The following is a 21,151-nucleotide window of genomic DNA, read 5'->3' on the forward strand; positions in this document are numbered from 1 at the left end:
TTCTCGCCACATCCACGCCAGCATCGGTTGCTTTTGTTCTTTTGAATGTGGGCCAGTCTCTGAGGTGAGAGATGGTATCTCATTGTGGTTTTGATCTGCATCTCCCTGATGATTAATGATGTAGAGCATTTTCTCATGTGCTTTTTTGCCATTCGGATTTCTTCTTTGAGAAAGTTTCTGTTCATTTCATTGCCCCATTTTTGGATGGGGTTGGATGTTTTCTTCTTGTGGAGTTTAACCAGTATTTTGTATATCTCCCAGGTAATTTTTTTAGTAATGATGGTATTTGGAAGTAAATAATTTTTTTCTCTCCTCTAATTCATTGTTTATATATAGAAATGCCCTGGAATTCCGCATGTGTATTTTGTAGCCTGCCCCTTTGCTGAAGTTTGTTGTTTCTAGGAGCTTCTTTGTAGAGTCCTTAGGGTCTTGTAAGCATAGTACCATATCATCTGCAAATAGTGATAGTTCAACTTCTTTTTCAATCTGGATCCCCTTAATATCTTCTTCTTGCCTAATTACTGTAGCAAAGACTTCCAATACTATATGAATAGTAGTGGTGTGAGTAGACAACCTTGTCTTGTGCTTAATTTTAGAGGTAAGGTTTTTCACCATTGAATACAGTGTTGGCTGTGAGAAATGATGATTACAATAAAAAGATGCCCCGCAGACTGAGAGAAAATATTAGCACAACTGAAAAATTAAAGACACCACCCACTGAAACAATATTTGTACCGTTTTTATTTGTAAAAATAACCATCTGAATGCATTTCCATATTATATTACAGTGAAATACTTCATTACAGTTTAGCATTCAGTAGTTGAAGAGTATTAAACTGTGCTTGAGAAGATTCAGATTGGTTCAAAGTCATTCACGGAACAAAAAGTCATTTTCCTCTTTTTTTTTTTACAGTCGTGACATTTACCAGAATCATTCAACTCAATTTACATAAGAAAACATTACAGACAAAATCCCACTGAAGTCATTAAACAATATTTTATGCTGTTACAAATATGTTATGCAAAATATAACACTGGCACCAGATTTGTATCACCGTGCTTTGCAAATATATATTGCACATGCTAAAGCATAAAATATGTAGACAAAACTACAAACAAAAGATATTTAGATTTTTTAGATCACTGCATAAAAAACGCATAGTATTACATTTTATACACACACTCAGATTGTCACTATTTAAAACGCCTTTCCCCTATAACACTGACCTATGGTTTACAGTTTTGTAAGAAGAAAGCATTTTAGCACTGCAAAATCAAACATAATTCCTAGAGGAAACTTCGGCATTTTCATATCAAAACAGGTAAAAGGGGAAATAGGAAAAAAAGGCATACATTTAAGAAAAGGTTGAAATGAAACTCACTGGTCTTATATTGCTCTGATAACACTCAAATGAAAAAAATACAAAACATTTCACAGAACATTTCCAGAATATACAAATATAAAAAGGCACTCTAACTTCATATTACAAGACTAAGAAAGGGATGATGAGTTCTTCAACCATTGCAACAGATAAATGAACCATGTTACTCAACAGTACAAATAGCTAGTGCAGCAAATCCATTTGATGTTCTTGTTCTAATTAATAAGAAAATAATGAATTAAGCAGCTGTTTACTGCCTAAAGTACCAAAACATACAATGGTGCCCTTTTAGTAGTGACAAAGAGAAATCCCCTGAGCAATTTACTGTAGAATCAAAGCAGATTTTAGGCAATTTGGAGTTAGTAACATTTATTTACCAAGGATAGGCAGACACTGGTGAATATGTAAGTGCAATGTAGCATGATGCTCTGGTTGTGGTGAAAATAGTTTTAAAAATACAGTTAGGTAAAAGCACTAAAAACATATTTTCTGTATTTTTTTTCTTGGACAGTTACACACAAGTCTAATTTAAAGAGATGCACATAAAAAACACCCCACAGAATTCCTTGGTCTTGGTGGGAAGGATAAATGGAAGGATTGGGAGGAAGGACGGTGGGAGAAAGAGACAAAGAAGGAGAGGAAGAGAGAGTCTGAGATTAATTCATGAACATGATTTTCACTTTGTTCCTTTGCCCTCCTTCTTTCAGTTAATAAGAGACTTGGGGGAGTTAGAACAGAGCTCCATGGAGGTAAAGTCCCATGGCTGTCACTGCTTTCTTGCTGTGACACTGTAGGGAAAAAATGGTAATGCTGCTACATCATTAAAGTAGGCATTTCATGTCATGATTTACCTGCTAAATAGGCAAGACTTCCGTTCATGTCCTGAAAGAGACACAAATTTCTAGTTCTTCTTCAGTATTAGAACTCTCGGTTTTCAGTGTTTTTGTAAAATCATTATTGCTTAATAGCAAACCATCTACTCAAAAATATTTATAAACAAAAAGAATAGAGGAGGAGGGAGGAATACAACATTGAGAATTTTAAAAAGCAGTTTTGGTGGAGAGAAGATCTTCCAGGACAATTAATTTTCAATGAAATTCATGCCAATTATTATGGTCTTTTGAATTGTTCTCATTTGTGTAGAACATAACATGAGCTTTAATCTAATCCAGGATATTTAAAAGAAGAAAGTTTAAAGTATTTTATAGTCATGAAAAAATCTGATACAGTATTTTCTATTTGATCCAAATAGAACACTGTTTTTAAAAAGTATTTCACAGACACTATAATATAGAAATTTTGAGGGTGAAAATGGAGCTTACTAGAAAATGTCATGGAACATTACCCAAGTACTACAGCCTTTTTTCCTCTCTCTTCAAGTAAACTTGTGCTGGTAATTTTCATTTCTCCTCTTGACACAGGTGTCCACACACTATCAATTCCTCATTAAATTTATTGGGATCATGTGAGATTTACAATGTAATTAGCATGATTTCTGTATTTTCCTTAGGGTCACCTTGGTGCATATGATTATCTATACCCTACAGTTTTCATTTTTGCAAAAGAGCATCAAATTGCATCTTCTAAGCTCTACACAGGCTACAAACTGAAGTTGAGTGATGGAAGCTCACCCCCTTTCCAACTGACTCCTGGAAGAACCTGAAGTTTTGCTGGAAACCTGAGCATTGGAAATGCTGGGGCCTCAGGACTGTTGGTTAGCCAAGGAAATGTCCTGTGTATTCTGCTTTTTTGTTACTCCAAGTAAGGGACATAGCAGTTAAAACAGAGAACAACCAATGGATGTTTCCTTGGCAATTATTTCTTTCCAAATAAATATAAACCATTTACATCAGAATTTTATGAACATTTTCTGCAATTTGGCAAAAAATTAAAGAAAAAGAAAAGCCAGTTACAATTACAAATGTTAAGCCATCAACTGGAAATCTGAGTAATAAGAAATACAACAAAGACTGTCACACATAAAAGTTACATTTAACTCCATAAAAAAGTACTTCAGTTCTCACTTCCATTTTGAAGGAAAACAATTTAAATCTTCCATTTTATACTGAAGCATTTTGGTCCTCATGTATAGCTGGTTGATGAACTACAGACACATATATATATAGATATGCACATGTATACTTGTATGAGCATGTGCATAACTTTTAGAGTCTCATTCTTCTTTTTGTACAGCTATTCCAGATGCAGAACGGGGTCCATTTGACCTAGAAGCTTTGGCAGAGGGAGTAGACACAGTATTCACTATGTTGATTTCATCAATGAGCAAGTAGCAATTGGCTTTCATTTCCATATCACCTATTTTTACATCCTGCTTTCACTTTCTTTGTTCCCTTTTGCAGTCACTCACTAGGCATGAACTTGACTGAGAAGCTCATTGAACATTTACTATTGCTGAAGGATGTTGATAGCTCTGATGTTTTTAAAAAGTATTCTGAATTAAGGACAGATTAATAAGGGATAGTTACATACTAAATGTGCATATGTCCCAAAGTTCTGATGCTTTGTAATTTTCACTTGAAATGCCATTTGATAGATTTGGGTTCAATCTCTCAGGTAAAAATTAGTTTCAGGTTTATTTTGGAGAGTACTGGGTGCCATGTTTGTGTTTAATGAAAAAAAAAAGTAACTCCCACTTTCAATTTTCAATGAACTCTTCTATTTATCTGGCAATCTGAATAAAAAATCCTCAGAAAGAAGTTCTGGATATTTAAGTGCTTACTACAGAGAGGATATGAATAATTAGACTCCCTTAAAAAGATTATTACAGGCATTATTTCTGAAGATGAACACTTTTACTTTGGCTTCTATTGAGGAAGTAAACATCAGAATGAGAAGAGGTTTGAGGTATGTCCTACCCACCTCTTCCCTCCTCTCCTGGAGACATGAATGTCCCATTGATATATCTTCTGAGAACTCACTGCAGAGTGAGCAAATGACAAAAAATGTCTTTATAAAGAACGCTTCCCTCTCAGTTGCATTATCCCCAAAGAAAAAGAACTAAATGCATTAAAAAAAAAAACCCTTACTTAAAATGAGAGGTAGATTTTTCCAAGTATCTTAGATCTATGGAAACATGAAACAAATCAAGATCAGGGCCCATCTGTGTGAATGCTTTGCCAGAACAGCCAAGCTGCCCTCCCTCAGTTTGATGAAATCCATCTCTACTGGCTTCTGGAAGGTGGGGCCCACCATAATACTTGAACACAATATAAACCTGGAGTTCAGCTTCTATCCCTTCCTCCAATGTGAGTAATCAAGGAAAAGCTTCTAGAGTTCAAAGTCAAAAAGTTTCTGAATCAGAATCATTTTCATTGTACCCATCCTCTGAGCCTATGTTGTTACTGCACAAACTAACCATGCTACCCAGATTGGAGAGGGTCGTCCTGCTCAAATGATCTTTTTTAAAACAAACGAAGTTGACAGCCGTCATTGTATTGGAAGGAGAAAAAGGCATCATGGTAGCCAAAATGAGGGCCAGGCAGTCAGCCACGTCTTTGTTAGGAGCACAAGCCAGGGCCGGGGTATGACCTGGGCGTAAATGCAGACAAGGCAGTGGTTAGTCCAGGAGTCCAGTGTGGCAGCATGAGCATCTGACAATACATCTCCTTTGACCCCACACACAGAGATGTATGTTGAGTTAGAAATCATGCCAGGCAAAGGAGGAGTTACTGCCCACAAGTCATGCCAGGAGTGAGGCTAGGGGAGACAGGGAAGGGGAGACATTTTATGGAGGGTTTTTTTGGGGGGGTGTTTTTGGGCCTCCTCATTCTGCAGCTCACAGGACAACAACAAACACTCAATCATACCTGGTTGGGCAGAATTCTAATTTTTAACTCGTGAACAGACACATGAGGGGGAAGGGGTGGGACACAGTTCCACACAAACAACAGGACAACCAGGTGATGTTTCCAGTGGAAGCATAGGCCCCTCAGGCTTGGACCAGCCATACTCATTCTGAGAACAACGGCTTTCAATGGTAGGTAATTGTGTGTTCAGTTAGAAAAGATATTGGAAACCGGATGTCTGTGAAGGTGAGTAATGCCATTTTTCCACTTTCTGTTTATTTTTCTGTGAAATATGCGCCAATGAACTGGTTCTAGTGAAATGGAATTATTTGAAGAGATCACACACAGAAAAGCACTGGATGTGATTAAAAATTAAACATATAAGGGAAATTTAACAGGTTTTTAAAATAGCACTACTGCCAACCTAAGTTCTAAATGTGACAGATATGGGAATATTGCTACTTGCCCTAAAGGTCATCTCATTCTCTGCCTCAGACTTGGTGTTCCAAATTAAAAGAAGAAATCAGTTCAAGGAATAATCAGTTCAGGTGCTGTGGGGGGACAGAGAAATTCTCTGGTTTGTTTAGCGCCCTTCTCTAACATTGATTCAACTGGTCTGAAAGGGTCTTCCTGCCCATTCTGCTGGATTAAATTCCTACACCACTCATTCATTTATTCAGAGGAACTAGCTTGAGAAAGGGCTGGAGCGACAGCCCAGCGGGTAGGGTGTTTGCCTTGCACAGGGTCAACCTGGCCGACCTGAGTTTGATTCCTCCGCCCCTCTTGGAGAGCCCGACAAGTTACCGAGAGTATCTAGCCTGCATGGCAAAGCCTGGCAAGCTACCCATGATGTATTCGATATGCCAAACACAGTAACAAGTCTCACAATGGAGATGTTATTGGGCCCGCTCAAACAAATCGATGAACATCGGGAGGACAGTGCTACAGTGCTAGTTTGAGAAAATGGGATGTTCTGTTGAACTGACTTCTGTCTCCGAGCCTCAGCCCTCCCCAATGTACTATTCCTCTCTGGCATGATATCAAACATTAATATACAGGTTTTCTCACCTTCTATTCTCCAAATGTCATTACATCAGAGCTCTGCACAAGAGAGCCCCAAGCCTCTAGATGTAGCTAAGCTCTGAGACGGGCCCTAGTTCTACTGACCCAGCACGCTTCGCTCCTAAAATAACCTCAAATGTGACTAAAAGGAGGTAAAACTGAACTATCCTAATTTCTTGGGTCATTTTTGAAAAAACCTGTGGACTTATTATGCGTATTGATGCTTGTGTATTTCAGGGTGATAAGAGGGTAAGGGATGGTGAAATGAGTAAACCAAGAAGATGGAATCAGAGAGAGCCTTCTGGGCCTCCTAGATGAATCAGGTTGGGGATGGAGCAGGGTACATGCTAGGATAAATGGAACTGCAAAACAAAAACTAATAGGAGTTAGCTAATGATGTCATATGGCTGCTTACTTCTGAGAAATAGGCATGAGCTGCTAATTCCAATACCTGTAATAAGCAGTTAATTGAATTATGTTAAAACATTTTATAATACTTTGTTTAAATGACATAAATAATGCCATATTTTAAGATTTATTAAATTCATAAATATCCAGAAGTTCCCTCTTGCTCCCCAAGCTTAAGAGGCAGCATACTTTACATGGGAGTTCAATACCTTCTAGTAGTTAGTATTAATTAGCTTTCAAAATTAGCTTTCGAAAATTCTTAGGAAGCAGAGCAGAAAGCTTCAGTTAAGAATTAATTCATTTAGAAAAGGAACATTATAGATTAGGAGAAGTTTTCAAGAGTAGACAGATATTAATTAAAATTTTTACTCGTATTCCCCAAATATTCATACAGGGAATATGAGTTCTGACATCTTCTTTTTAAGAGACAGGAATAAGTTTGATCTCAGAATGAAATGAAATATAAAGACCTAAGGTTTTTATTTGAGACCTTTAGCATGCACTAATGACATGGATAATCCCTAACACTTCAGCGAATGCTGTCAGAATTTTGGATAGCAAGCTGAAAGCTTTCTGTGTCCAAAATATTTGAACACACGCGCTGAGGAGTTAGGGACCAGCGGCTGACATTACATGCGTATGGAAGGCACTGGTGGATACAGAGAGACCAGGTGTTTTACAAAGACAGACAGGACAAAATATCCTTGCTTGAGGTCTCACACACATGGAACTTCTATGGGGAAGAATATCCTTACTACCTTTTATACTACTCCCTATCTTTTCTCATTTTCTTTTGTCTTCAGCAAGAATATGCTGAAGTTATTCATTTTTTCCCCACTTACCATTTTCATCAACAGCTAGTACACAGGCTCCTTTGGCCAGCAACTCCTCAACTACAGCCTTCAAGCCATTGCGTGCAGCAATGTGAAGGGGTCTGAAAAAAAAAAAAGCACTGAGCATCAACTGGGATATATCCTTGGTGTGAAAACATGTCATCTGTTGTGGGAAGCTGTCATCCTAACAAAAAAACTCAAGGTCAGAATAGTCCTGGGAAAAACAATTCAGGTCTCTCAGCATAAAAAGGGGCAGTAAACATTCACCCAAGAAAGAAAAGAATAGATAATGGGACTATGAAAGTGTGCCCAGGAAAATACAGAGTAAAATAGTTTAGGGTTTTTTTTTTTTAGATGCAAAAGGGAAAAGAGGGAAAAACAGAATAAGAAACTTATGACTTTATATTTTAAGGGTGCCTGCTTGATTGGCTATGTGAAATATTCCAGCCTTTGCTCTTCATGCACCCACTGAATTTTGTTGTGCTTACTAAGTATTCTTAATGTCTCTGTCAACTTAAACAATGGCTCATGTGTTTGTGAAGGCAGGGCTGGGGAAGCAATATTGTATTGAATAATGGCCAGCCTGTGATCTCAAGGCTACCCAGGCAACCCCAAGACTTGGACAGTCTTTGTATGTTTGTTTGTCTCCTTGCATGGCTGTTTGTCTCATTCTCTGCAACCGACCCTGTTGGATGGCGATTGAAGGTGCTAATTGGTTGTTTCTACTAAAATAAATTGCCATAATCTGTGCTTTGCTTATACTGATAAAAGGAAGAAGTACTTAAGCAGAATTGATAAATTTTACGTGGAATTTTTAACTTAAAGGGGCTTTAAAAAAAAAGTAGAGTTTTTCTATGTATTAATACTCAACTGTCCTTCCAAGTTGGCCCAGATTTTTCTGAAGCTACTACAAATCTTTTTCATCTGAAACAACCTCAATGACAAGAAACAGAAAACCAGAGGCAGAACTCAAGTTTTGGTATGTTTTTAAGAAGGCTCTTTATCCTTTGGATTTCTCTTCCAACTCTGGAATAAATCCCTTTTACACACAGTTCATCAATATGATTGGTATTAACATCACCCATATACAAACAAACTTTCTATGATATAATTACATATTTATTGACTTTAGAACACTAAAGAATAACATCAAACTCCACATATCCTGCTATATATAATGCAAGTGATCACCAAGAAAGAAAATATCTTACTATTCCTTTACTCACAAAACAAGTACCTAAGTAATTTTCTAAACTGGAAAATGGTGCAGCTTTTAGCTCTTTCATCCTTGTGATATACACTGGCTTATATCACAATGTAATTAAAACAAACAGCATTCTGGGAACCTGACTTATTAAAGTCATTTTCCAGTAGAAAACAAAACACTAATATTTTGATATAGAGATTCATTTTCTAATAACCAAATGAAATTGATAATATTCAAATATAATCTACAAAGAAAATACACACCCTGTAAAATACTAAAAGGAATATCAAAATAATGAGTCTAACTGAAAAAGGCCTAGCCTGCCTTTGTAGGCATGTGATTATAAGAGAAGCCTGGTTGGGTCTTTCACTGCTGTGTTTCCCTCTGCTAGCCCAACACAAAGCAAGCTCTTCATATCTGTAGAATAAATCACTTAGAATCTTTATTCCAGTTAACTTTAAAAGTCACTTACGTCTGAAGTGCATTATTTTTTGCATTAATAAGGCTCTCATCTTGTATCTTGTCAAGTATTAACAAGGCACATTTTTCATGACCCTAATAAAGAAAAATAGATAAGAAACAAAAGACAGACACAGAAAATTTCTAGGATAAAATCACTTCGATGTGCTTTTTAAATTTAAAATGGATGCTCTCCATCTAAAAAACACTTCATAAAGCTATTTTCAAAGAAACACATTTACCTTTTGAAAAGCAAATAGTTAAAGGATCCTACACACACTAAGATTCAGAGTAAGGTGGATTAAGACTTGGTTAATGTAAGACCGATATAAAATTTTACTATTTCAAAGATAACTTTTAGAATTAATGTCCAGAGAATAGAAGAAGTTACTAGACCAGCCAGATCAGTTGGAAAGCAGAGAATGGAATTAGGGATACTCTTCAAATCCTTACCAATTCCTTCCTAAGCTTTCATTACCAGTTCAATGATCTTTCTAACTTAGGAATGTCCATTAATTGATCATTTGTATAAACCATCATCTGCCTTATTAGAATATCTCCAGAAAACTCATTTTAAAAAATTTATTTTTAAAAAATTTATTTAGTCACTGTGAATTTAAAAAGTCATTTATGATTGGGTTTCAGGCATACAATAGATACCAATCCCTTCACAAGCATCTACTTCCCTCCACCAATGTCCCCGATCCCCATTTACCACCTACCTACCAGTCTTCCTCTGCGAGAGGTACTTTATGTGTATATAAATGTATATATGTATATAAAAATATATATGTATATAAATGTGTACATATGTGTGTGTATGTATATTTCTCGGCTGGAGCGATAGCACAGTGGGTAGGGCGTTTGCCTTGCAAGGGGCCAACATGGCCTACCGGAGTTTGATTCCTCCACCCCTCTGGAGAGCCCAGTAAGCTATCGAGAGTATCTCGCCAGCATGGCAAAGCCTGGCAAGCTACCTGTGACATATTCGATATGCCAAACAAGTGTCATAATGGAGTTACCGGGCTCGCTCGAGCAAATCGATGAACAATGGGAGGACAGTGACAGTGACAGTGACAGTATATTTCTTTTGCACTGTGGTTTACAGTATGGTTGATGATAGAGATTCATACATAAAATTTTACCGCCAGAAAAGTTTATTCTTCCTCAATCAGAGGATGATATTTCTGTGTCTTATGACAAGAAATGGTTGATAATTTTAAAAATCAACTGATGAATCAGAGTCTTTCACTATTTCCCATGTTGTCCTGATAAGGTCATATTTTCTAAGTTCTTGCTGCTCTAAATATACACCAGACTTGCACCATTACTTAGGTCTTAGAAATGTTGAACTCCAGGCTGCACTCCAGATCTGCTAAACCAGAATCTGAATTGTAAACAGATTCCTTAGGTGATTAATTTTCACTATAAAGTCTAAAATCCATGACTTCCTGTATTCATTAACAAACTCCCTTGAAATGCATGCCAGGAAACACTATTTTTGTAATTTGCATGGACTGCCCAAAGCATAAAGTGAGAAGATGCAAATTAAATAACACTTCTATTATAACTGGTATAAAATACACCTTTAACATTATAGCAATATTAAAATAAATCACAATCACTGGTGTCAACTAGCATCAAACTGTTATGGTGTATAGGGAACATCTTAAACATCATTTTAGGAATGTTCATGGAAATTTTCATTTTGATGTACTACTGACACAGTGTAAATAGGACATTATGGCTTTATGATTTGATCTTGAAGAGGCTCACTGTCTTAGACTCAAGAATTTATTTTAAAAGTATGGGTAAGAATTCCTTAAAAATAAACAATAAGCCATTCTTTATATTAGAATATATTTGAAAATAAGCAAATATCTAACAATAAGGGATAGGTAAATAAAGGATGGCCTATTCCTAAGGTGGGATACCACATATTCTCCAATTACTATCAGATATACTGTTTGAAAGAAAGATATTCATTATATATGATGCAGTAATGAAAAGGTGGTTATGAAGCAGTACAGAAAATAATATACATCTTTATAATTTTTCTTTTAAGAGAGCAGGAACTTTGCATCGTAACATTAATACAATCCTACTTAAAGAAGAATAAACTCAAATACTTTTTTTGTACTGACCTATTTGTTCACCAGAAAAAAAGAAAGGACATAAATGCAAATAAATACATTAATTTGTCTTATAGAAGTACTACTGGCTATATGATTACAATGTTTTCAAATGGAAAAAAATTGAAACTAAAATTACTTATATTTTATTTTTGGGTTTTTGGGCCATACCCAGTGGTGCTTAGAGCTTATTCCTGGGTCTGCATTCAGGGATCATCCCTGGCTGGCTCAGGGGATGATGTGGGGTAATGGGAATCAAACCCAGATCATTCATGTGCAAGGTAAGCATCTTACCCGCTATCCTATCACTCCAGCCTCACTGTCACTGTCACTGTCCTCCCGTTGTTCATTGATTTGCTCGAGCGGGCCCAGTAACGTCTCCATCGTGAGACTTTGTTGTTACTGTGTTTGGCATATCGAATACATCACGGGTAGCTTGCCAGGCTCTGCCGGGCAGGCGAGATACTCTCGGTAGCTTGCCGGGCTCTCCGAGAGGGGCGGAGGAATCGAACTCGGGTCAGCCATGTTGGCTGTGTGCAAGGCAAACGCCCTACCCGCTGTGCTATCGCTCCAACCCAACTCCAGCCTCAGAACTACTTATATTTTTAAAGTCATGTGACTAAGGTCCAAACCTATATTGAAACCCAAATTTTGGAGGGTCCAGGAATTTGGCTCATGTGGAGCCATGGGTTTAATCTCAGCATTTCTCCTCAAGCGGGATGTGATCTCAGTGAAGCACTGCTGGGCACCACAACAAAGTGTGCAATTTCTAGGACACAGTAACCAAGGATATGCAAGTACCATAATCAAAAGTGTATTACCCTCCCTAACCCTGTAAGCACTGACCAAAGTGTACAACACCATAACCAAAGTGTGTGTGAGGGTCATAACCATCAACCAGACACACATCAGAGTGTGAACTGACAAACAAGCCAAAATGTGGTATGTCAGCCATGGAGAGACACAGGAACCATATCAAGACAGGTGGCATCAAAAGCAAGTGGCAAATGTCATTAACCCTTTGCTTCCCCACTGGCCCCTTTCACTCCACTTATAGTTGACAAAATCCTGGGAAAATAAAAACATCTTAATTAAGAACCATGGTAAAGATAAAATTTATCTGACATCATCATCATTATTATTATTATTATTATTATTATTATTACTATTGCTAGACTAAGTAACAGAGTTTCTAAGTTCATTTACATACTTTACTACTGGCCAAATGTAAGGGTGTGTTCAGGTCCTTGTCCTTTATAGTCAGATCAGCCTGGGCAAAATTTACCAAAATATCTATAGGAAAAAATAAAAGAGAATTATTAGACACTAATTAGACACATTCTGAAGAAGTTTTTATGATCCAAAAAATAGCATGTTTAAATTAGCTCATTATAATCATATTTAACGGTTTTAAAGAAAAGAGGAGAATTTATTGACCTATTTATTGGTGTATCTGTTCTATCCAAATCCAAGTTCTATACAGAGGCATTAATTGTAATTATCTTGACAGTTTCACATTTCCAGGCAAAGTGACTTTGTAGCTATGTTTGGTTTCTAAATGTTAGGAGGTTTTACTGTGGGAAGGTTGGCTCACTTTGACAAATTGCCCCAATAAACCACTAACTGGAAATGAAGACAATTAGCAAGCAGAATCAGGCAGCTAAAATAAAATGCTGGCCTTTCTTCTTTTTTTTTTTAAACATATGAAACCAAGAAGAGAGCTGATTTCTTTTTAACATATGAAACCAAGAAGAGAGCTATTTCTTTGTTTTGGAATAGACACAAATGTGAGGGCCCCTGTCAGGCACATACCTACAGCGCCGGCCTGTCCGTTCTCAGCAGCCATCATCAGTGCTGTTTTCCCTGAATTGTCAGCTGCATTCACTTGAGCATTGTGTCTCAGAAGAAGCTGCAAGCACTCTACATGATCAGTAAACGCGGCCGCGTGAAGCGGTGTCCTAACAATTTTGAACAAACATGATTTTAGTTTCCTTTTCATTTAACATACAAAAAATAACATAGAAAATAATAAAATTCATTTAACATGCTCCCTTTCCCAAAATATCAGAGAAACATGTGCCTGGTACTGTCTCAGAACTTAGGGCCATGGATGTTGCTCAGCTGTAGAGCACCTGCTTCATATGTGTGAGGCCCTGGGTTTAATGCCTGACACCACAAAAAACCCAAAGCAAAATACAAAACCTTCTTGTTTGCAGAGATATTAATCCATCCACCCTCTATGGACCTGTATGAATGAGTCCCCTTAAACTTAGGGGGCATATATGATGACTCTGGTAATGAAATTAGTCTCTTTAGCAATCCTTTAATCTTAAGTTCCAGTACGTCTTCCTAATCTTTGATTGTTTCCAAATTAAGCCTTACATTTTTAGAAAATTAGCTGCATTAAACTTTTCTTTTTTTGTTTTTTGGGTCACACCTGGCGATGCACAGGGGTTACTCCTGGCTCTGCACTCAGGAATCACTCCTGCCTGTGCTCAGGGGACCATATGGGAGGCTGGGAATCGAACCTAGGTTAGCATTGTGCAAGGCAAACGCTCTACCCGCTGTGCTATTGCTCCAGCCCTTGCATTAAAATTTTTAAATAAGTAATGTTTTTCAAAACTCACATCATCCAATGCAGGTAGTTAATTTCTTTGGTAGGATAATTTAGCACTGGTTATCAAAATTCAGAACCATAGATCTTTTAATTAAGTTATTTCACTTCTAGAGCTCTATCTCCTAGAATTATTAGTTATATGAATACATACAGGTACTAGACCATTCACTGCACAACTCTTAGAAATATCAAAATACTATAAACAAGTGTTTAACAAACTATAGAAATGAGCCCTGAAAGTATAGTTTCTAAGCAAGTTTTTAAAATATGGTAAATCTACATATTCTGGTATGTAAAGATCTCCAAGATACAACAAAAGTAGAACACTGCTATAGAATACTCTCATCTTCATAAAAGTAACACATGCATATACATTTGCATATGTATTTAGAGCTGTGTATAGAAAATATTTGAGAATATTAAAATTTGGAAAGAACAGTTTAAAATTTTCACAATAGAAGAATTTGAGACTTCAGGGCAAAGTAAAACATTTTTTTGTATAACATAACTTTATTCTATTTAATATTAAAAATTTATATAAATTTTTAAAATAAAAATATGTTTGAATATTCTGCAACCACAAAGCTCAGACTCGGATTCATTAAGAAAGGAGGGAGATGTGCCATGTTAGGATACTTACCTGCCTTTATCATCTCTACAATTTACAATACTGGAATCTATGGCCCCAAGTAGCATTGATGCACAATTCTCATGATCATTTATTCTAAAATAAAAGTGAATTAAACATTTTTTAATTCTTGCTCTTTAAAAAGTTATATGTTCCCTTCTTTGCCATTTTCCTATGCTCTGTATAATACTTGGAAATACTCTAAGAAAAAATCTAGTGCAAATATCTGTGGTCTATGTTTTGTTAAAATGATTAAAGAAGACAATTTTGATGACACAGGTCTTATTTAGCACTCTGAGTGTGTGCGTGTGTGTATGGAAACAGAACTGGCTTCATATACACAGGGCAAGTGCTCTACCACTGAGCCACATCCTCAGCCCCCAACTTTATTAAGCTTTATTAGGCAGTCTCTGTTCAAGAGTTCTGAGAATTCATGAAGCCAGAATGGGAACTGAAACTGACTTCTAATGCTGTGAAGAATTAGATGTGCAGATTAAGTGCCTACTGAATCCACAGATTTCACTGTTTCATCATTAGCAAGGGGTGATTGTAAGTCTCATTCATGCTTGAGCTATAGCTCTCTGGTCTAAACCAATTTTATCCAAACATTTTTTAAAGAAAAGAGTCTATTAAAGTTCTCAGAAATATTCTGAGCTTCCAGAAAGGTTCTGGGACAGTTATATTGGGAGTGCAAAGCAGTTCATAGTAACTAAAAGACTACAGGAATTTTTGACTTAAGATTATAGCATTATTTGACATAAGTCTACAACAACTTGGGGCTTGGAGCAATAAAAACAAGAAAATTAGACTGTGGTGTGTTTTTGTTGAGTATGAATTTGTCTCCAGGAGACTCAGGGTTTCACTAAAGATATAAGATCCTCTAGTTTCAAAGAATGGGATAATCCTCTTTCTGTCAAAACTGCTTATTTGCATAGTAAGGAACGTTGTTCTAAACACTGCACATCTCAATAAAAATAACAAAATCTTACTAGGACAACACTACGTTATGTCCATTCTGGGGAATGATTCAATGAGAAAAGGCTATTTGTGTATGAAATATACTTGAAACAGGAGTTATCAAATTAACAGAATAGGTTACTTATTTTAATTAGCAGCAGAGGGCTTCAAACAGTTTCAAGATTGCAACATAGCTTCAATGCAAAGGATTAATGAAAAATTAATGGCATAAAGAGTACCTAAAACAAAAGATTATACAACTGTATAAAAACTTCAGGGGAAGCAGAAATGGACTTAAAATATGTACATAGGTCAACTAACTTAAAGAAATATCCCCTGATTCAGAATTTGGGAGGTGGGCAATTGGGCAACATCTGGCTGTGCATACGGCTTACTCCTGGTGGTGCTCAGGGAACCATATGGGGTGCCAGGGATCAAATGAGGATCAGCCATGTGCAAGGCAAACGGACTTGCTATGCTCTCCATCTTCAGAATTACTTTTAAATTTACTCAATTTGGTTCCAAGGAAACTGGGTTCAGAGTGCCCTGAAAACCTTAGAGATACTTTCACTATTAATAATTATCTCCCTGATCTACTACATCCTCTCAAGGACTTTAAATGTAGCTATGCAGTCATCAGTCAGTTAACAAATGGTCTTTCTCTGACAGAAGTGATAAACCACAGCTGAAAATATACACACGAAGGCTCGGGTTGAGAGTAACTTATGGCACCACCCTTAATCAAACCTCTTACTTGTCCAGAGGATGATCAAAAGAGGGGAACTGTCATGCTGATCTCCCCATAATAATTCCTCGGCAGACCAGGTGAGTCATTACATGGCAGCAAAATAAAACTAAACTTCTAGGTTTTATGTTCTTGTACAACAATCCATCTACCCAGAAGTCAGACCATGGTGGTAAACAATACATAGTTACCAAGTTACATGGGTGATTCCTCATTCCCATCATACTGTAAAGATGGCCAAATATGCACTCTTGCCTAGCAAGTATTTTTATTTCTTCTCTTCCTTGCACTCTATTATTCATCCTGTAAAAAGTTCCAGCCTTCTGGTGCACACTGCAATTCTCTGAATCCTTGAGAGTACAGACTACCTTTCTCACGAAACATGAAATAAAAATCTTTGTATTACCTAAATTTACCCTTTTAAATGATTTAGAAAGTCCAATGACAAACATTCTGAACTTTCAGTATTTCTTTTGAACCCCTCTATTCAGAAAGGCATTTACTGCTTTTCATAAGTATAAGGCATCATGTTGAGTATTTTGAAAATATCAAAGTAAAAACATTTTTCCTTTAGCTTTAAAATCATTCCTATTCTTGACTTCTTTCTCCTTCTTTACTGACCACTAATACCAAATATCTTTCTAGTAAAATGGCTCAGCTTAATGAATAACTAAGGATAATGCAAAGACAAAGAAAGCATTCCTAATTCTTGGGTCCAGGACATCTACGCTGACCACAGGGTCTGACTTAAGGTCACAGTATTCTCTTAACAACAGCGCACACTATGAGACTGGAACAAAACTTACATTCATTCCCCTCAAATAAATAAAACAGCTTCCATCACAAAAAGAAGAGAGAATAACAATACATGACTAGTCTTTGCAGTATAAATAAAAGAGAATAACTACATGAATAGTCTTTGTAGTATAAAATGTCTTTTAAATCATATATTGTCATATATTATTTTTAGCTGCATTTATGTTTACAATCTGACAAACAAATTTAAGGTACATCCAAAGAACTCTCATGTGGCTGTAAAATGCCTCTATTCTAGTCCTTCTATCTCCTAATATGGTAACTAAGGCCCGCCCACCCCAAGCTATGAAACTCCACGCAAAACTTCTGGAAAATCATTATTAACAGTCACACTTTGCTATCAGACTTACTTGCTCTTAACAGAAAAAAAGAGAATATATTAGCTGTATTTGTAGTTTAAAAGCTTTCTTTCTCTACATGGCTATTGCATTGTGTAGTTAAAAGAATTAAAGCAACACCATTAACTCCTAGCAGTTCTACTTACATTGCACAGTGCAGTGGAGTAAAGGGATTACCAACAAATTTGCGAAAACATTTTTGCTCCAAAAGTACCTCTATGCAGTTTTCATTACCTGTAAGGAATCAAAAGAATTTAGGAAGCACTCAAAAAAGAAATTTTGCGTAACACAACCTATTGTTTTTCATCATGTATAGATTTCTAGCTTATGGACTTCCCTCAATCAATGAGTACTAATTCTTTTTTAAATATTTTTTTATTAGTGAAACACCATGTGGTACAGTTGTTGACCATACAAGTTTTTGTTCTTGGGTTTCAGTCATACAATGATCCAGTACCCATCCCTCCACCAGTGCCCATTCTTCACCACCAATGATCCCAGTAACCCTCCCACCCCTCCCATACCCCCATCCCATCCTGCCTCTGTGGCAGGGCATTCCCTTTTGTTCTCTCTCTCCTTCGTGTGTGTGTGTGTGTGTGTGTGTGTGTGTGTTTTAGATTTTTATTAGTGAAACACCATTAGGTACAGTTGTGGATTTACAAATTTTTGTGCTTGGGTTTCAGTTATACAATGATTGAATACCCATCCCTCTACCAGTGCCCATTCTCCACCACCACTGATCCCAGTATCCCTCCCACCTCCCCATCCCCCCTCATCCCACCCTGCCTCTGTGGCAGGGCATTCCCCTTTGTTCTCACTGAGTACTCATTCTTAATGATATAAATTTCATAAAACGTCCAAATATTAATGGTGTCCTCATGCACTATGAGATCATATGGTCTCGCAGAAAGGATGAGAAGGGACCCCACTTGCAAGCAAAACAGATTCTGTAACTCTCCACTCTGGGTAGACAGGTGCCTAATAAGTGAGTCTCATTTTATATTTATAGTAGGAAACTTCCCTTACCGCACAATACTACATAAATGTTTAAAATGGCACCAATGACAGTTCTTGGCAACTACTACACACCCAGGAGGAATGAATGCCAAGAAACTATTTTCAACAAAATGGCAGTAGCTTCTAAATCAACTGATTTTAAGTTAAGTAAGGCCCCGGCTCTACCTGCTGACTTGTTATGGAATACTGCTCAATTGATCTGGGATCCACAAGTCTCCATTTACCAAATATAAACCAAATAGTGTATAAATACCTGCTTCACCTACATCACAGCTTTCTTTAAAAAAAGATCTAAATAATGGGGCTGGAGCAATAGTAATAGCACAGTGGGTAGGATGTTTGCCTTGCATGCGACTGACCCAGCCAGGTTCGATTCCCAGCATCCCATATGGTCCCCTGAGCACTGCCAGGGGCAATTCCTGAGTGCAGAGCCAGGAGTAACCCTGTGCATCACTGGGTGTGACTCAAAAATGGGGAAAAAAAAAGATCTAAATGCAATCTGTGAAGCCACGCTTACAATTGTGAAGGCAAAAGGGTAAAGCTATTTGGCTTTGAAAAAGGAGAGAGACACGAGCAAAGGGGAGAAGGCAGGTGTAATAGAGAAGAGATCACTAAGAAAATGATGGCTTGAGGAACCAGTTGGGATCGGAGATGTGTGCTGAAAGTAGATAAAGGACAAAACATGATAACCTCTCAGTGTCTGTATTGCAAACCATAATGCCCAAAAGTAGAGAGAGAGTATAGAAATTGTCTGCCATGGAGGCAGGGGGAGAGTGGGATGGATGGGAGTATACCGGGGATATTGGTGGTGGGGAATGTGCACTGGTAGAGGGATGGGTGTTTGATCATTGTGTGACTGTAACCCCAAACATGAAAGCTTGTAACTATCTCATGGTGATTCAATAAAATTTTTTTATAAAGTAAAAAGAGAGAGAGAGAGCACCTGCCATAGAGGCAGGCAGGGGGTGGGGGTTGATGGGAGGGAACCTGGGGACACTGGTGCTGGGAAATGTACACTGGTGGAGGGATGGTGTTGGAATACTGTATGACTGAAATCCAATCATGAACAGCTTTATAATGGTCTGTCTCACAGTGATTCAATAAAAAAGTTTTTAAGAAAAATTAAAAAAAAATAAGCTATTTGACTTTGAAATAAAGTGTGGGCCAGATGACCTCTTTGGGGTTAAACTCAAACCCCAACGCTTAGTGTTTAGAGTCCCTGTAGGATTTACTCTCAGAATCATGTATGATATAACCTCAGATACAGTCAGACAGTTTAGAATAGTAAAATATGAATGTTGTACTGCCACAGAGGAAAAAGGTAAGACTACTTTTAGGAAGACGCAGAAGCACAGGAGGACCAGGAGGCATTACAGTTAGAGCCCAGGCTTAGGTACAGTCCCCAGAACTACATGGCCTCTGGAGCACTGAGCGTCGCTAGCTGGAGCACTGACTCCAGCTTGCAGCGGCCCTGCATCCTCGGACCCAGCACTGAACCATTGGCCCCACTGACCAAGGATCACTGGAGTGATCCCCCCACACTGTTGAACAAACATGGAAGACTCCCACTCCCCATAAAAGTATATGAAGTCATACATTTTAAAATATCCTTTAAAGAGGTGGTGCTGAAAGATGGTAAAGTGTTATGGATGAAACCCTATCAGCAACAGTATTGTAAATCACATGCAAAAACATTTTTTTAAAACAAAAGCACCTCTTGTAAAAGTAGACTGATGCGTGGGAAGCAAATGTGGAGGGGGGGGGCTGGTTTTGGTGCAGGGAAGTGGACACTGGAGAAGGGATTGGATACTGGTGAAGGGATTGGTGTTGAAATCCAATCATGAATAAGTCTGTAATTTCATGGTGACTAAATAACAAATTAAAATAAATAAAATTTAAAAAATCCTCTAACTATACTCAAGACATATATATACACATATATGTACATATACACATATGTATATATAAAACTTTACCCAACTCTCACTTAAATAGAAATACCAGGTATTTCTACCTCTCTCTCATGAATTCTTCAAAGGACCTAACTTAGGACAAATCAATTAGTACTGTTCCTATTCATTCCATCCCTCAAGTGAATAAATCCATTTAAAGGTGTGTGTATATAAGACGGGGATCTTGAACTTCTATTATTATCTCAAAGCATCCAGGGAAGGGAAGTACATTTGGGGAGAACAGGAGCCTGAAACTCAGGCCTGGATGAATGCACTGAAAGTGTGTTATTTAGAGTTGTGAGACTATCACTCTCCAACTCACAGGATCAGAGTGTGGAGAGAGGTTGAAGTCTGTGCACATTTGCCTCTGCCATTATAATCAGCATTTCCTGAATTTTTTTCCCATTTCCAGAGCTTGACCCAGATGGGGGTTAGCGCGCCCTCATCTGGTAGGTTTTAAAAGATGCTCCAATGCCAGGAAGACTGTCTTAAATGAAGACCAACTGAACAACAACAAATCAAATATAATGAAAATCGAATATAAGATATTGAATTAATGTAATTCAGTATACAAAAGAAATTTCTGGACTTAATCATTCTGAGTAAAAATTTTATTTTAAGAATTGAAAACAGGAGGCTTTCCTCTAAGAAACCTTTTTTGGTATCATTTTTAGCATATATTCATAACAAGCAATATAAAATAAACTATTGTGGTTCTGCCTTGGGGACAAGGTTGGGGCTCGGGACAGAAACATTCAAAATATAGTGATGGAGGGGCTGGAGAGAAAGCAC

At 37.3% G+C, this 21,151-nt stretch overlaps 1 protein-coding gene across 4 annotated transcripts in view; it reads right to left on the bottom strand.

The window, feature by feature from the left end:
* Positions 1–723: 723 nt before the first annotated feature.
* The window catches only part of ANKRD44 (ankyrin repeat domain 44), a 344,812-nt gene continuing 324,384 nt past the window's right edge, over positions 724–21,151 (bottom strand). For 3 of the 4 annotated variants that reach the window (XM_056111738.1, XM_056111737.1, XM_056111736.1), the window contains exons 22-28: positions 17,537–17,624; positions 14,547–14,630; positions 13,102–13,247; positions 12,500–12,582; positions 9,171–9,253; positions 7,501–7,592; positions 724–3,614 (exon numbers count right to left, since the gene is read on the bottom strand). In XM_056111738.1, coding sequence (XP_055967713.1) covers positions 3,556–3,614; positions 7,501–7,592; positions 9,171–9,253; positions 12,500–12,582; positions 13,102–13,247; positions 14,547–14,630; positions 17,537–17,624 — 635 coding nt within the window. In that variant the 3' untranslated portion in view covers positions 724–3,555. Of the gene's footprint in view, positions 4,932–6,665; positions 6,702–7,500; positions 7,593–9,170; positions 9,254–12,499; positions 12,583–13,101; positions 13,248–14,546; positions 14,631–17,536; positions 17,625–21,151 lie in introns of all 4 variants that reach the window. The other variant, XM_056111735.1, reaches the window with a different exon arrangement.

Source organism: Sorex fumeus, unplaced genomic scaffold, assembly GCF_029834395.1.
Source record: "Sorex fumeus unplaced genomic scaffold, SorFum_2.1 ptg000014l, whole genome shotgun sequence".
Lineage (NCBI taxonomy): Eukaryota > Metazoa > Chordata > Mammalia > Eulipotyphla > Soricidae > Sorex > Sorex fumeus.